General features: G+C 57.3%; 5 protein-coding genes across 5 annotated transcripts; 3 read left to right on the top strand and 2 right to left on the bottom strand.

Annotated features, from left to right (window-relative positions):
• Positions 1 to 325: 325 nt before the first annotated feature.
• On the bottom strand, positions 326 to 4,697 carry TRAVEDRAFT_128085 (membrane insertase OXA1; the record flags this gene model as incomplete). The annotated part of the gene is made up of 4 exons (XM_008042310.1): positions 326 to 535; positions 603 to 710; positions 764 to 1,465; positions 4,605 to 4,697. 4 exons carry the CDS (start codon positions 4,695 to 4,697, stop codon positions 326 to 328), a joined length of 1,113 nt encoding a protein of 370 aa, XP_008040501.1.
• A 2,171-nt stretch (positions 4,698 to 6,868) lies between these two features.
• On the bottom strand, positions 6,869 to 8,193 carry TRAVEDRAFT_49285 (GroES-like protein; the record flags this gene model as incomplete). Its single annotated transcript, XM_008042009.1, has 5 exons — positions 6,869 to 6,988; positions 7,045 to 7,454; positions 7,517 to 7,712; positions 7,771 to 7,852; positions 7,928 to 8,193. The coding sequence occupies 5 exons, from the start codon at positions 8,191 to 8,193 to the stop codon at positions 6,869 to 6,871; spliced, it is 1,074 nt and encodes a 357-aa protein (XP_008040200.1).
• A 2,211-nt stretch (positions 8,194 to 10,404) lies between these two features.
• On the top strand, positions 10,405 to 11,273 carry TRAVEDRAFT_30014 (uncharacterized protein; the record flags this gene model as incomplete). The annotated part of the gene is made up of 2 exons (XM_008041887.1): positions 10,405 to 10,504; positions 10,558 to 11,273. Coding segments are annotated over exons 1-2 (209 nt in total), but the record flags the coding sequence as incomplete, so codon positions are not given.
• Positions 11,274 to 11,408: 135 nt separating this feature from the next.
• TRAVEDRAFT_30015 (uncharacterized protein) lies at positions 11,409 to 12,736 on the top strand. The gene is made up of 3 exons (XM_008041888.1): positions 11,409 to 11,558; positions 11,643 to 12,179; positions 12,240 to 12,736. The coding sequence occupies exons 2-3, from the start codon at positions 11,822 to 11,824 to the stop codon at positions 12,485 to 12,487; spliced, it is 606 nt and encodes a 201-aa protein (XP_008040079.1). The 5' UTR covers positions 11,409 to 11,558; positions 11,643 to 11,821; the 3' UTR covers positions 12,488 to 12,736.
• A 468-nt stretch (positions 12,737 to 13,204) lies between these two features.
• On the top strand, positions 13,205 to 14,825 carry TRAVEDRAFT_73040 (uncharacterized protein). The gene is made up of 5 exons (XM_008042311.1): positions 13,205 to 13,434; positions 13,507 to 13,854; positions 13,911 to 13,961; positions 14,019 to 14,192; positions 14,253 to 14,825. Exons 1-5 carry the CDS (start codon positions 13,233 to 13,235, stop codon positions 14,684 to 14,686), a joined length of 1,209 nt encoding a protein of 402 aa, XP_008040502.1. The 5' UTR covers positions 13,205 to 13,232; the 3' UTR covers positions 14,687 to 14,825.
• Positions 14,826 to 15,076: the final 251 nt, after the last annotated feature.

Raw genomic sequence — 15,076 nt, forward strand, 5'->3', positions numbered from 1 at the left:
ATGCTTATCGCCCTCAGCCTTCTATTCTCTCGTCTCATGCTGTCAGTCCCTGTTGCCGCTTTGTACGTCCCGCCATATTGTAGAGCATGTACTCTACGCACGCACGGAACTTAGTGTCCACCCCATTCGCACTGTATATCTACTGCAGCACTTGAATCCAATGCTTACCTTCTCCTCATCATCGCAGTCTCACATCGCAATTTCACGCATGAGAAGGGGTCGTGTCTATAAGCTATGTGGTGAGGATTATATATGAGCGCTAAGATACTTTCGCCCGTGTAGGCGTACAACCCCAGACCGATGCGTCCCTCCCAACACCGCGCGCTCAGCGCCTGGGAGCGGCACGCGCGTCCGCGACCTTGTCGTCCCACCACTTGCGCGCGTATTGGAGGGACTCGCGCATGGACGGTGCGGGCGTGCTGAGGTGCGCGGGAATGAGGGGGATGCTCAGCGCGCGGCGTACCGCAGGCTGGCGAAGGATGAGGCTCTGGAGGGTCATCGCGGTGATACTCGAGATGAGGTAGACGAGCACGCCCTAAATAGAAGTAAACATAGATGTCAGAACCATGGGGAGAACGCAGGTGGAGATGGGTGTTGCTTACAGAGGTCAGGTTCGCCATGAGGAAGACAGACCCGGTGGTGAGGATGCGGAGGAAGTTCATGATGTGGCCCATCTGCGGTGTCTGGCCGACAAGGTCACGCATGGACACCTACCACACCACACGTTAGGTCAACTCACCACTGTACAGCCTAAATCACATACCGAGATTTGGACGTTCATCAGAACAGTCGCGATGATGGGCAGCGTGTACGTGGGGTCCAGGACGGTAAGGTCGGGCACCCACTCAAAGCCACTGAACTTGAGCTGCTCAACGGGCAAGTCGCACAACTTCTTCACGCCAAAGAACATGCCGAGCGTGACGGGCAGCTGCACGAACGGCGCGAGCGCCATCCCGCCGATGCTCACACCCGCCTTCTCGTAGATCATCTTCTGGCGAAGCGCGGCGCGCTGCATCGCGAGCATGTCCTTCTTCGTCTGCGCGGTGGCCATCTCGTCACGAATCGACGCGATGTCCGCCTGGTACGGCGCGAGCGCGGCCGTACTCCGCATCTGCTTCACGGTGAATGGGAAGAGCAGGACGCGCGACGCGAACGTCGCGCCAACAATCGTCCAGAACCATGGCAGGCCCGTCGAGACCTGGATGAGCTCCATACCCCACCGGCAGATGCCCGCGGGCGTCCAGCTGGCAAGCCCCATTGCAGCGAGGTCGCCATAGGTCAAGGGGGACGGAATTGAAGATAGCACCTCCGTGGGGAGCGCGTCCGAGAGGACCGGGGAGAGCGCAGCATCTGGCGAAGGTGTGGAGGCCACGTCCAAAGCCACAGAGGGCTCCGCGGCAACAGGCTCAGGTGCAGCGGCCGAGACAGCCTCTGGGACGCTTGGCTCGGATGGGATAGCTTCTGCCTTCTCTACCGCTGCCGCTGCGGGTTTTGAAGATCCCCAGAAAAACGTCCGTGTGCTGGAAGGGAGCGTACGGAGGTCGCTTCGCGCCAGTACGTTCCTATGGTGCTGCTGGGCGTTCGTAAACTACATGCAGACGTAGGAGATACAATCGTACCTTGAGCCCAAATGTAGACAGGCAACGCGCCTGGGACGTTCCCAATGCTGGCCTTGCAGCTCTAAGGGTCCGCCGATGAGCGAGCCGTTAATGTCCGTCGACGTAGCTCGACGCACCTTAGCCCTTGCGCCCCGAAGCGTCCCATATATCCCACACAGAATACCATCCTAGCAGTTCCTATCCCGGAGAGCCGACTAGACCAAGCAAGCAGCTAATTTAAAGCAAGCGGGACGGAGGAACCGGGAGAAATCCAAGTCTACACGAGACGCTGGATTTTGGAGGAGGTCGAGCGTTCGGCCTTTGCCGGTGCCAGCGTCAGTGGCAGTCCCGCCGAGTAGCGCCGAGTGTAATAAGTACTTCAGGCCGTTCCCGAACTTGAAATACTGACTTTCTGGTTTAGCATGCACATCGAACACGAAAGCTCATATCCAAATAGAGATAGACTGGCAAAATCGCGACTACGATATTCTACAACGAGGGTATATAGGCACAGAAAGTACAACAGCAAGGAACAAGAAATCTATGTAGTCACTGTATAAGTACAGCACGTTCCAAGTTGCACACTGGTCACCGAACAGAAGATGACAGTCGACACTCAGAGCCCGACATTGCGAATCGCAGGTCCCCGCACAGGGTGAGCCCAGATGGGCTTCTCCCGCCGCACGCCGCACCAACCGATCAGGAGCAGCAGAAGCTCATAGGTCAGCACTACACACGTCGTCAGCACCTCCATCCAGCCCATGTGGACAGAAGACTCACTGAGTCCCGCAGGGACAAACGAGAAGGTGGAGATGGGCTCGGCGTACGCGCAGAGGCCGTTCTGCGTGAAATCCGTGAAGTCGTCGCACGGGCCGAAGCCGAAGACGTTGGTCCTGGTGACGACGGTCACGCCTCCGGCCGCAAGCCAGAACACAGACAGGATCGCTGAGGGAAGTATGATATTTAGGGCTCCACAAGAGGCTGCGAAGAGCGAGGGCAGTTGGACGTACGTAGTATGATGAGCTCCGTCTTGACGTCGACGGGGCGGCTGACGCATTCGCTGAGCAAGCTGTCGGCCGATGATGATGCTCGTAAGGTACGACTGAATGCCGGGATGAGGATGCAGCACGTACATGAAAAGAAGGGGGAAGAAAGTGAGGATTGCGGAGGCGATCCCGAGCCTGGCGTAGGTGTAGGAGATGTCGATGTCGACATGTCCGAACTGGAGTGTTCCGATGCTCGCCCCCAAGACTGCGAGCGTGCTACCCAAGGAAATCACTATCGTACGTGCAATTCAGCACAATGACACTCGCATAAAGACAAGTCTGCTCACCGTAGGAGAAGATGCGGTAGTCGTACACCCAAGACATCTGGCGGGCTCTATGAAAAGGACTGTGAGGTAGGCTGTGAGGGACCAGTAGGGGGTTGTCGAATTATGGTTATGGCTCCGGGCCCATAACTTATATGGATGAGCTGCGCGCCCGCCCGAGTTGCCAACGAGGCTGTAGTGGTGACCATCCGCGCGAACATGCACGTTCGATGCGCAACATTCATCGCCCTTGTGCTTGTAGTGAAGGCATGCGCGCCAGCCACGCGTAACATAGCAGTTTGGTGTTACATGTCAGAAGAGATGGGCTTCGAAATGGTCGGATCCACTCGCGGTTTGGGTGGGCATATAAGGGTCGGCGGGGATGTGGCCGGCGTCGCATCCGCAACTGCGACCAGCGGATGCGGTAACATCGCAACTTCCAGGCCGTGCTTGTCCCCGGCGTTCTTGAGCACTACATCTATTTTCTTTAGAAGATGCATCTTTGACCTGGAGATGTCAGGACACTGGCCATGTGCACGGAAGTGATATCCTTCAGTCGACGTACCTTCGTGCTTGATAGGCGCTAGACGAAGTGTGGAGATACATATGCCCGCGGAAGAGCAACATCACAGGCACTCGTTTATTCCAAGAAGTTGAGTCGAGAGCTTGCAGGAGAGTCTAGAGGATGAAAGGGATGATACAGTAGTGGAAGTCTCCACCATCACGCCGCGAACGATCAAGAGACGTGGTGACCAGCTGCAAACATCAACAGTATTTAAACCCAATCATGGACTCCACCGTGCCATCATATCATGGGACTAGTAGATTTTTGTCTGAGTTTTTACCAGTCTTGAAGCGCATAGCGAGATGAGTGATCCATCGCAAGTTGAACCTACCGGTACCATGCCACTGCGTGTAAGTAACGTGGAGAAGTCTTCGAAATGACACAAGGGCGACTCTAGTGATGAGATCCTCGAGTAAGGACTCGCTCAGGAGGTTGTCTGCGGAAGCCGTAGCACAGTAGCAACCGTTAGTGAAGGCCGAGTCGACACCGCGCGGCCGCCGGCCGATGCAAGCTGAGGGCATATGGTGGAGGAAAGCAAGAACGTTAACTCGCAGAAGCGCCGAGACGCGTCAAGGCCGGATTCCGATCACGACACGACACTTTTTGGACTCGAAGGGAGTGCCATTCAAAAATTTAAACCCCAGGCAAGTAGTAGATGGTAAACTTGAAGATAGTGTGCATTATGATGTGGCTGTACATGTACATGTCGGTAGAAATACAATGTGAGGCATTGAAGGCAGCAACATGAGGACAAGCAAGATGCATACGAGAAAGCAATCAAGATATCAGTAGGTAGTAGCGGTAGGTAGAGCAAGCACCGATGAGCAGAGGCGTAAGAGCACTATAACGAAGATATGCGCAAAACGCGAGCAAATACGATGAGTGGATAGTAACGGTAAGTAGAGCGAGTATCGTAAGCAGAGGCGTAAGAGCGATATAACGAAGATATGCGGTAACGGTAAGGAGGATGGTAGCTGCTATGGGTGCCGTCGTCGTCACGAGGCTGCAAGGAAGCTACCAAGGGTCTGATGAGCCGTGTGTGCCCGCCTAGCACGTTGGTTGAGCCTGCCCGGAGGCAGAACTCGGACGGGTACGGTCGCCAGTGGTGGTGAGGTTTGCGAGGCCCAGCGACGGAGGGTTGTAATCGCGGGACCATTGGGCGGAGTGGATTTGTAGTGCGAGTACGGGCGCCCGATGATGGTGAGGGTGTTGGAGGGTGGTGCATGCCGAGGAGCGAGGTGAGGTTTGGGAGGAGGCGTCCATGGTTGGGCAGGTCGAGTTATTGCCGCTGGTGCCGGTTTGGGAGGCGGGGGTGGGGCGGGGATGGCGGGGTGGCGGGCGACGACAACTTCAGGACCACTGCCGTCGGTGATGAGCGTGAGGTCTTGGGGAGTGTCGGTGATGAGCGTGAGGTCTTGGGGAGTGTTGGTGATTTGTTGGGATTGAGCGGCTGCTTCAGCGGCGAGAGCCTGAGGGGGGGTCAGAATGATGTCACGGGAGGCTGGTATCAAGGCTGCTCACCCTATTGATTTTACGATGTTGTTCACGTTTACCGCCTCGGGTCCCTCTGTGCCTCTTCTTCTTCGCGATCTCCAGCGGGGGCTCCGGCGGCGGTAGAGGAGGCGTTGGTGGTGGCGGAGGAGGAGGCGATGATGTCGGAGCGGGAAGCGATGGTGTTGAATGCGGTAGTGTTTGTGTCGGGGGCGGTTGTAGTGGTGTAGGAGGTGGTAGTAGTGGTGTGGGAGGTGGTAGTAGTGGTGTGGGAGGCGGTAGTAGTGGTGTTGGCGGCGGCAGTGTCGGACTGGGCGGAAGCGACAGTGGCGGGGGAGGCGGTAGGATGAGCAAGACCGGCCGGGATACCGCCTGAGCGCGCCGCGGAGCAGTCGAAGAAACAGGTACAAGATCCCAGAGCTGCGTGGCTCCGTCGAACGAAAGGCGTTGCGGAGCGCACGTCGAAGGATGGCGGACGGTACACAATGATTTGACGGGCGATGCGGGGGAATCAAGCGACCATGACGAGTTAGGTTGTTGCAGGTCGAGGGTGTCGGCGACGCAGGAGAAGAAAGGAACAGAGACGGTGACCCAGATCATACAGATGTAGTACATGGCGGCGAGGACGGCAACGATGGTAGGGATGTGGTAGAGTGTTCCAGACCAGCTGGCGAAGGATGCATGCAGAGACGGCGCGGGTGTGTACTCGGAGGCCTGCGGGAGAGTGGTCGGCAGGTAGTCGACTATGGCGGGTGCAGAGGAGACGGCGAAGGCGAGCGGGAAGCACTCCGAGTCGACGCAGGAGCCATAGTGATGCGAATTGTTGTCCAGAGAAACAGGTTCGCCCAGTGCCAGAGATAGTGATGCAAAAGAGAAGTGTGGTGCTGTGCCGCCAAGTAGTGGTATATGGAAGCGAGCGAGGGTGGGCGCGAGGAGAAGGACTGAGACGTCGGTGAGCGCGCTGAAGAGCAGCGCTGCAACGAGTGCGATGGGGTAGAGGAAGATCATGGCTGTGAAGCTGGGAGTTCGAAGTATTCGCAAGTTCGAGTTGTGTTGAGTGGGGAAAGCACAGCGACGCGCGGGGGCTCTTATAGCGTTCGAGCCTGGGGGCAAACAAACAAACGCGTCGCGTCCCCGGCCTCACGTGCAATTTGGGTTTTGTCAACAAACGATCGAGTTCGCTCGATGTGGAATGTGCTGTGGTTCGTCACATCGGCCAGTTTGAGTCGCTGCCCACAGCCCTTATTCGGATCCTGCCGCGGCAAGCGGAGGACTGCACCGCGAGGCCGCTGATTGAAAACCGCACCGCGCAAATCTATTGGAAGTTTTGGTCAGTACATTCAACACAATAAGCAGTCTGGGAAGGGACTTGGTTCAGCCGTGTACCAGTGCGAAATGAGCATCGTAGCGCACTCGTGTTCGATACATCGACATGTTCGATACTCTACCGTTCCAGATGTCGCGGTGGAAAGGATCGGTATCTGCACTTGATTATCAGACCATGTCGAGGACATGAAGTGTATACGCACCAATAAAAACTGCGGCAGGGCTATCACCATCGACTCCATCTCATCCACACCTATCGCCCATACATCAACCGTATTGAATGCTGCGCTAGTCGTACCGGTAGCCTGCGGTCTTACAAGCTTTTAGATATACCCTGAAATCAAGTGAGCAGCTAGCGGAAGGAAAGAAGCGGATCCTTCAGTTTCACACAAATGATCGTCTCACTTCTGATCCGACAGTATCCTTCTGCGATTATTTGTCAAGCGAACCGAAACGGGATGATTGAAACACACCCAAGCTACTGGTCAGTACACCTTTCGAGAGTGCAAACATCCATTCCTTCATCTGGAGACTCCCTCTTCCAATTTGTCGTCCATGTGATCACGGCTGCCCAGTCACTCACGGTGTTTCCTGCGGGCGTGCGACGAGCTTCTTCGCGCTGACCGCTCCACTCCTCAGTCGCTCCAACCCCGCGGTTATGCCCGCAAGTCCGTTGGGTACGACTTCAAACGCAGTCGGCTACCGTCACCGTCAGAACACCACCGCAGATGACAAGTAGCGGCACCCCCACGCACCTTGATAAGCCCTTTCTCGAGCCACCCTGTCACCCGCTCAAACAACTCCACTCCAAGCGTGTGCCCGTTCGCGAGGTACACGTTCCCGCGCACCATCATGATGCGCTTCTGCCCCCCGTCCTTCTTTAGCTCTGCTGGGATCGCGTCCGGCAGGACGAGCATGAGCCCCGGGCCCCCAGGCGCGAGCGCTCTGTACGCGAGGGCCTGCGTGCTGGCGTCCGAGACGGCGTCGAAGATGACGTCGATTGGCTTCCCGCCGGTGAGCGCGGGCACGTCTGCGAGGATCGCGTCTGCGGACTGTGTGCGGTCGACGACATGTGTTGCGCCGAGGGAGGTGAGCAGGGCGGCGTTGCGCGGGGACGCGGTGGTGATGATCGGGCTGAAGCCTGACAGTTTTGCGAGCTGGATGGCTGCATAGTGCTGTCGTCAGGAAAGCGAAGACGGAGATATAAATGTGGACTTTGGGACGTACCATATTGCCCGACGGAGGTCGCGCCGCCGAGGATGAAGATGGGCTTCCCGGCGTACGCGGTGCTTCCGCCTTCGGTCCAGAACGGCTTCAGGGCGAGGCTTTCCTGCTCGCTCCCCTGGTTGTAGAACGCGAGCACGACGCATACAAGGCCGGAGGGGACTGTGGCTGCTGCGTCGAAGCTCATGTTGTCTGGGATCTACCAGGTATCGGTCAGACATCTAAATCACCTTAGACGTAAGGACATGCTGACCGACCTTTGCCAGCAACGGCACACGGACGAGACTGTGCTCCTGAAATGTGCCGAATCCGGTCTGCATCCGCGAGCCTTGGAAAAGCCTGGCATTTGCAAAATCCCAAGGACGCGAGATCAGTATCTGCACCGGCCATCTATGACTGCAAAGCGTAACTTACACGCGATCACCTTTCTTGAAGTTCGAGACCTCCGCGCCGACCTCGACGATTACGCCCGCGCCATCGCTGCCTGGCGTGAATGGATAGCCAGGGACCAAGCCGAGTGACACGTATTCGGGCAAGGCAACCTTCCAGTCGACCGGGTTGAGCCCAACCGCCTGGACTTCGACCAAAACGTCGTTCGGGCCTGGGCGCGGGACTGCCACTTCTCCGACGGTGTACGAACCGCCGGGGGTGGGCATGAGGAGTGCCTTTTGAGTCGACATTGTGCAATAGAGACGGTAGAAGTGTCGGGTTGCAGTCGACGTCAAGAACGGTGGCGACTTGGCGACTTAAATGCCTCCACTAGCCCTCGGCTATGGGGCCTGGAGGGCTTCCTGCTGGTTGAGCGCCGTGTATGCGCTTCCGTGGCCGTCGCATCGACGTAGCTCGACCAGACTAAGAGGGTCTCACGCAATCCATGGCTGTCGGACATAGCACGTACGTCATTATAAATCCAATCAGCCATGGGGTACCAACCGTGGCAAACAGTGCGGTCACCCGACGACTAGAAGGTACTGGGTTTGTCAGACATCGCGGCAGAACGTTCGAATATGAGGCATAGGAGGAGGATGGGCTGCAGATCTTCAAGATTCCGAAGTCAGAGGCAAGGCTTTTATGAGCCTCAAGCATACGCCTTTACAATGCGCACTTTAGGAGGCCGTAGTCGCGCCCGGTGAAGCGGGCATGTGTAGGGAGATAGGGAGATGTAAGTTTGACGCGCTCGCGAAGACGGGGGAAGATGACACACCACTACCGCACGCAGCTACAGCTTCTCGCCACGCCCGCTGGTATTGTCGGGCGCGCAGTAGCTATCTAGTGTTCCCCGCTACATAGGGATATCAATAAGCGGTGACGTATTATGCCAACATTGCCGGGGAGCTCTGCTTCTTTCGCTGAGCCCTCACATCCGCTTCGTGTTCTGAGGTCTGACAAGTAGGAGCTGTTAACAGCGCAGTACTAGCGACTATGCGCGTTAAGTAGCGTCAGTCGACTACACCAGTCACCATATGTAATGGGAAACGCTAGCAATCAAGACTTGAAGTTATTCTGAACGAACCACTAGGCCTGCTGCGCAAGTGACCGTCGATTAGAGTACGACATCAGGCGCGATGTACAGAGGTTGATATATGAGCAAAGCTAAGATGAGAGAGCTAGCGGCACAGCTAATCAAAGAGGCTGGAGGAGAACGACAAGCGGGCGAAACTCGATATTTAGAGTGGTAGATCCGAATTTGACCGATTTCGGTTATAAGCGCCGGCCCAATATCGACGGATGCTACGCCCAGCTCTCTCTCTCTCTCTCTCTCTCTCTCTCTCTCTCTCTCCCTCCCTCCCAACGCTTCTCCAATCTGCTTACTCGTCTGCTATATGATCAAGGACCCATATATAGCTAACATGTGGAACACCCTGCCGAAGGCCGGACGACTTTGGCACGCTGAACACGCGCTCGGTCCATGAGGCAGTCTTCGACCACCGCTTTTCCGGCGTGTGATGCATTGTGGGTCCACCATCAGCAGCGCTGAATGGTGGGTAGAGCGCCCCGTTTTCGCGGCCCGCCCATATCGATGCGATACGTTATATTCAGCGTTGACTGTGTCGATATAAGCCCCGCGGGCCCCTGCCATTGGCATTAAACCTGAGCCCGACCTACCACCCCCTGCCCCGAAAGGGCCACAACTCCCTTCGACTTCTAACGGTTCACCCATGTCTTTTCATACGGTCATTTTTGACGACTCCGCTACGGACATCATCGAGTACATAAACATAGAGCTCGGGCCTTTCCGGGGCAAGGGCTGGTCGACTCAGACGGGACCCAGCCTAGACGAGCAAACGGAAGGGCCCGTCTACAATTCGACCTTGCATGTAGCGACTGTCGAGGACACCAGCATCGTGTTCCCTTTCAATGGTGAGCCTTGGTATTTTCCCCGTTACCAGGATATACGACATATCTATCTTCTACACCACTTAGGCACGCGTGTTGCAGTCTTTGGCAGCATCTGGCCGCCGACTGCGACATTCGCACCACTCACGCTGTCTCAGTACAGCATCCCCGGCTGGGACTACGGAGGGGGCCCGTCCATGCAGCCCTTCCAAGCGCCGAATCTCACGTCGCCCAAGAACAATGTCAACTTCTTCACGTCCAACGACATGCCCTATGACTCCTATGTCTTGACCATCAACATCACTACCGCGTCCGAGAACTCCCCCTACTACCTGGACTATATCGCGGTACAAGTCCCGGGCCCAGCACCCAGCTCTTCTTCCACACCATCCTCCACGACATCGCAGCCCACCATCGCGCCCTCGTCGTCTTCGCCATCATCCTCCCAGAGCAGCTCCGGAGGCGTCACCGTGCTCCCCTCGCTTCCGGGATTCATATCGACTAAGGCGTCCCTGCCAGTCGGTGCAATCGCGGGCGCTACCATCGGCGGCGTTGTAGTGATAGCAGTGATGGTCATCATCATCATTTGCGCGCATATGCGACGCCGTCGCCGAGGTTCGTCCGAGTTCGACTATGGCTTCATGGGGTTTCAAGGTGCGTCCTGGCAGTACTCATAGGGGCACGAGGTTTGACCCATTACGTCCTAGATCCTCCCCTGGCGGGGACATCGTACACCGGACCCTCTTCTCTTGCCGACATGGTGCAACGCGGAGATCACTGCCTTGCCTCGACCCCTGAGATGACGCCGTACACCCCATCAGCGTCACCTAACACCTTCATACTCTCGAAGAAGGCGTTGTCCGCTGCATCTGTCCGCCCGCTCTCCGACGCCACCAACAGCAGCACCTCTGCATCGGATAATGCAGTAGTGCCGTCTCCCCTAGGACTCTCAAGCGCTATCGCTGTGACCGTAGGCGGTGCGAACGCGGACTCGCATGATCAAGAGCAGAACCGCGATACAGGTAACGAAGAATCTCCGCCCGCGTACACGCCTGCTCCGGCGCACGATGCCATCGCGATCGCGATGTAGTCGAGCGGTGCGGGCGGTATATGGTGTAGTTGGGTCTGTATGTCACTTCTGTGGACTTTGTTAAGCTTTGGTTGCACCGTGGATGATGACGGAGACTTACCACACCTGACTGTCGCTACGTCGCACCTCTACACATGCCGCCCGTTTACTCATCAGCATATTCATTTTCGGCAGCCGCCTGACCGGGCGGCATGCTTCTCGTTGTGGGTCCAGTGGGAACGCTGCGGAACTTGGACGCTCGTACCTGCCGCCGGAGCCTGGCGGTGGGAGGCATCGATGACATGCGCCTTCCTCATGATATGTATCACGCTGACAGACCGACATGAGTCCTACAGCCCCCGGGTCGCCTGTGTAGCAACCGGTGCGTCCTGACGTCCCATTGTACCTCTTCGTCCTTCCCGCCATTGGCTGATATGTCCTCTCGCACAGTGGTGGTCGACGACTCTGACACGGACGCTATCAAGTACATCGCTGCTGCCCAGTCGGGTTCTAGTCAGGGTGGAGGCTGGTCTCCGTACACGGGCGCGAGTCTGAACGAGAACTTCGAGGGGCCTATTCACAACTCGACGCTGCATGCCGCCACGTTCACAGGCACCAGTCTGGAGTTTCCGTTCAGTGGTGCGTCTGCTAGTTGCTCGTGCACGCAGGATGACTTGACTGATCCCGATGGATGTCGCTGCTACCGCGTACGCGGACTCGAAGGCACGCGCGTCGCGGTGTATGGTAGCGTTTGGCCGCCCTCGACGACGTACGCTCCACTGACGGTATCCGAATACGCCGTCGTGGGCGCGGGGTCCACGACGAACATCTCGACGGGCTCGTTCCAGGCGCCGAACTTCACCGTCCCGAAGAACAACATCAATCTATTTACCTCGAATGACATGCCGTACGGGACATACGTTTTGACTGTGAACGTTACGCGCACCTCTATCGATTCCCCGTACTACCTCGACTACTTTGCGGTTCTGGTGCCCGACTCCGCGCCCACATCCGTTTCGACATCGGCCTCGGCCGCACCCGTGTCCGGCTCAAGTGCGGAGGCAGCGTCGACAAGCCCTCCAATGCCGGTGTCGTCTCTGTCGAACCATGAGTCTCTGCCCATCGGCGCGATTGTGGGCGTTGCAGCTGCTGCTGCCGTCCTCATTGCCACGGTGGTCGCTATCGCCGTATACAGGTGCGCGCGGCGACGCCGGGGTGCCCCAGAGTATCAGTACGAGTTCGTGGGCGAGCAGGATGAAGGTATGTTATTCCAAGGCGTTATGCACTATTCAGCAGCAATACTGACACCTCCTTTTTCAGAACCTCCGCTGGTGACGCCTTTCGTGATGCCCGAGCTCGTGTATGCTATGCGAGAAGCCGCGCACCATGACGCCCTTGCGATGGCTCGACCACCGTACGCAACGCCCCCGCCGTCCCCAGCCCCCTCGGGAGATGCCAATCCGCGCGGCGGTGTGCGAGTGCATTGGGAGGGTGCAGCATCGAACCCTGCTTGCGCGGAGGGATTGCATGAAGGAGAGGAGTCACCGCCAGCATACACGCCTCGCTGACGCCTCGATGGGCCGCGATGTTGTAAGTTTCGGGTTTACGTACGTCGTGAGGTTGTGGCCATGTTGCGCGCGGAGTCGGATGGCCCGGTCGTGGAGGTATTTGTTCAGTTGTATCGCATTCGGGGAGTTGTGGGGCCGAGTGGGTAGTATGATGATAGTTCACCGGGCCCTTATACTAATAGGTAAACTGACTGGTAAGTGTTGAGATAATGTAGTTCGGCAAACGCACTTACCCTCCGAGGTTAACGCATCAATACAGGTCGCCAAGATCGAACACAGCGTGCCTGATCACGGATGATCGTAGATATCACCACTGGATTTCGGAAATGGACCTCAGGACAACATTCATTTAGACTTCGACAATATTGTTCAGCTTTAGTGTGGTGTTTGTCGCCTTTTTCTGACCGTTCCAAGTCCTCGAGGAGCACGTACTCTGGAGGTCACAGCCGTACGTACATAGGTGGATGTGCTCCGGGAGTTGAGGCGGATCTGAAGATAGCCGCACTACGCCGGGCGCGGCATACCTCGCGCATGTACGTTGACGCGACCCACGCGAGGCCATGCGATGTTGTCTCATCCACCGCCCGCGAGGGCCGACACCATCAATTTCATACCTCGGTGGCCAAGTCGGTGAACCCGAGGATGTCGTGCACCCCGGCTCGCGTTGCGCTCCCGCCACCTCCCTCTCACTCTCTTCTTCCCTCGCTGGACTACGACATCGCGCCCGGCGCGTTCACGACCCCTCATGACGTCCCACATCGTCAAGGTGGACAACACCGATCCGCGCATAATCTATCGCAATATCGAGCAGTTCGGTCCATACCATGGGCGCGGGTGGACGACCTTGAACGGCGCGAGCGAGGACGAGGCGAAACAGGGCGCGATTTACAACAATAGCTTGCAGGTGGCTGCATTGGAGGATATCAGCTTGGAGTTCACCTTCTCAGGTGAGTACCCGCTATGCTTTACGTTCGCGGCCCACTCCGCGAGTAACGAGTGTTGACGCTCGCGCGGCGCAGGACTCAGCGTAGCGGTGTACGGGAGCATCCGCCCGCCGACCGCGTCCTTCGCGCCGCTCACGACGTCCAAGTACAGTGTGATCGGGTACGACTATGCGGGCATCCCCGCGATGGCGCCGTATGTGGCGAGCAATGTCACCAGCCCAGTAAACAACGTGAACTTCTGGTCACAGAGCGGGATGCCTAATAAGACGTACACGCTCTGGGTCAACATCACGTCCTCGACGGCGAACATGCCTTATTACTTGGACTATATCGCGATCGAGGTCCCGGGGCCGGCCCCATCTTCGTCTGCGTCTTCGACCTCGAGCTCGGCGACGTCGGGTACGTCCAGTGCTTCTGCCACAGGTGTGTGCCATCTATTTGTAGTGTGACCCTAGGATTCTCATCTGTATCTGTAACAGCAACCACGTCAGATACGTCCTCGTCGACATCTACAGCCTCCGCGACATCTGGTCAGTTCAAACTCACGCCCACGTTGCAGCATAGTGTTACTGAAGCAGATGTCACAGCGCCAGTAAACTCAGCATTTGCACGCGGGTCTTCCGTCCCGAAAGGTGCCATCATTGGCGCGGCAATAGGTGGGACCGCGGTGCTCCTGATGCTGCTTATCAGTCTGCTTCGCTGGTACAAGCGACGGCCAAAGCCTCCTCCCGATTACGACTACGGCTCCGTCGCCCAGCAAGGTCCGTGGGCCTTTGTATATCCCTCAACATTCACACTGACGAGCCGCGTACTCACCTTAGATTCCCCGCCACATATCATGCCGTTCGTGAACCCCACACAGGCCGCCGCAATGGAGCAGACCGGGGATCGCGGGCTGATGTTCGTACCTGGGCTTCCCCCGAGCTCGCCGTCGTTCGGGTCGGGCCTGCAGTCGCCCGATGTACTGCCGTCACAGAAGGCACTCGCAATGGAGGCCGCGCGACGAGGGACGATAGATGGGCTTGGCACACCCGGTGCGGGGTCGTCGACGGCTGGCTCGGATCGCAAGGACGGGGGCACGTTCCTGGGCAGCAGCAGTGGAAGTCGACCGCATACGCCTGGGGCGGTGTCCGAGGCTGGGTCGAGTAGCGGACCGTCGAATGCGAGCGCACCGGGGTACGTGCCACCACCACAGAGCGAGTTGATGCGTGCATTGGAGGACGACGAATCCCCGCCGGCGTACACGCCAGCATAGCTGGGGACATGTTTTGGATCGCATAGGGCTCCTGTATTGTGCTTGAGATGATTATTATGGTACCATCGCATCGCTGTTATTTACTGGGTCGTCGAGGACGGGTTTACTTACCTGCTCATTGGGGAATGCGCCATGTTACATTTACACAGATTTGCACGCACTGCTAACTCGCATGTGGCGTAATTATTCAAGCCTTTCGTGACGAAGAATTTCAAATGATTTGTAGGTAGAGCAGCATGTGTTGTCAGGGAGTATAGCAAAGTAGCGGGAAGGACATGGCTACGATGGAGGTTGAGGACGAAGTGCGATCCGCAGCTAGGTCCCGCTTCATGAGGTGCCCATTTGGGAACCCAGGGCCATGCACCGGCGTGGGCGCTCATAGGCGCCCAC

The sequence above is a fragment of the Trametes versicolor genome, assembly GCF_000271585.1.
Source record: "Trametes versicolor FP-101664 SS1 unplaced genomic scaffold TRAVEscaffold_8, whole genome shotgun sequence".
Taxonomy (NCBI): domain Eukaryota; kingdom Fungi; phylum Basidiomycota; class Agaricomycetes; order Polyporales; family Polyporaceae; genus Trametes; species Trametes versicolor.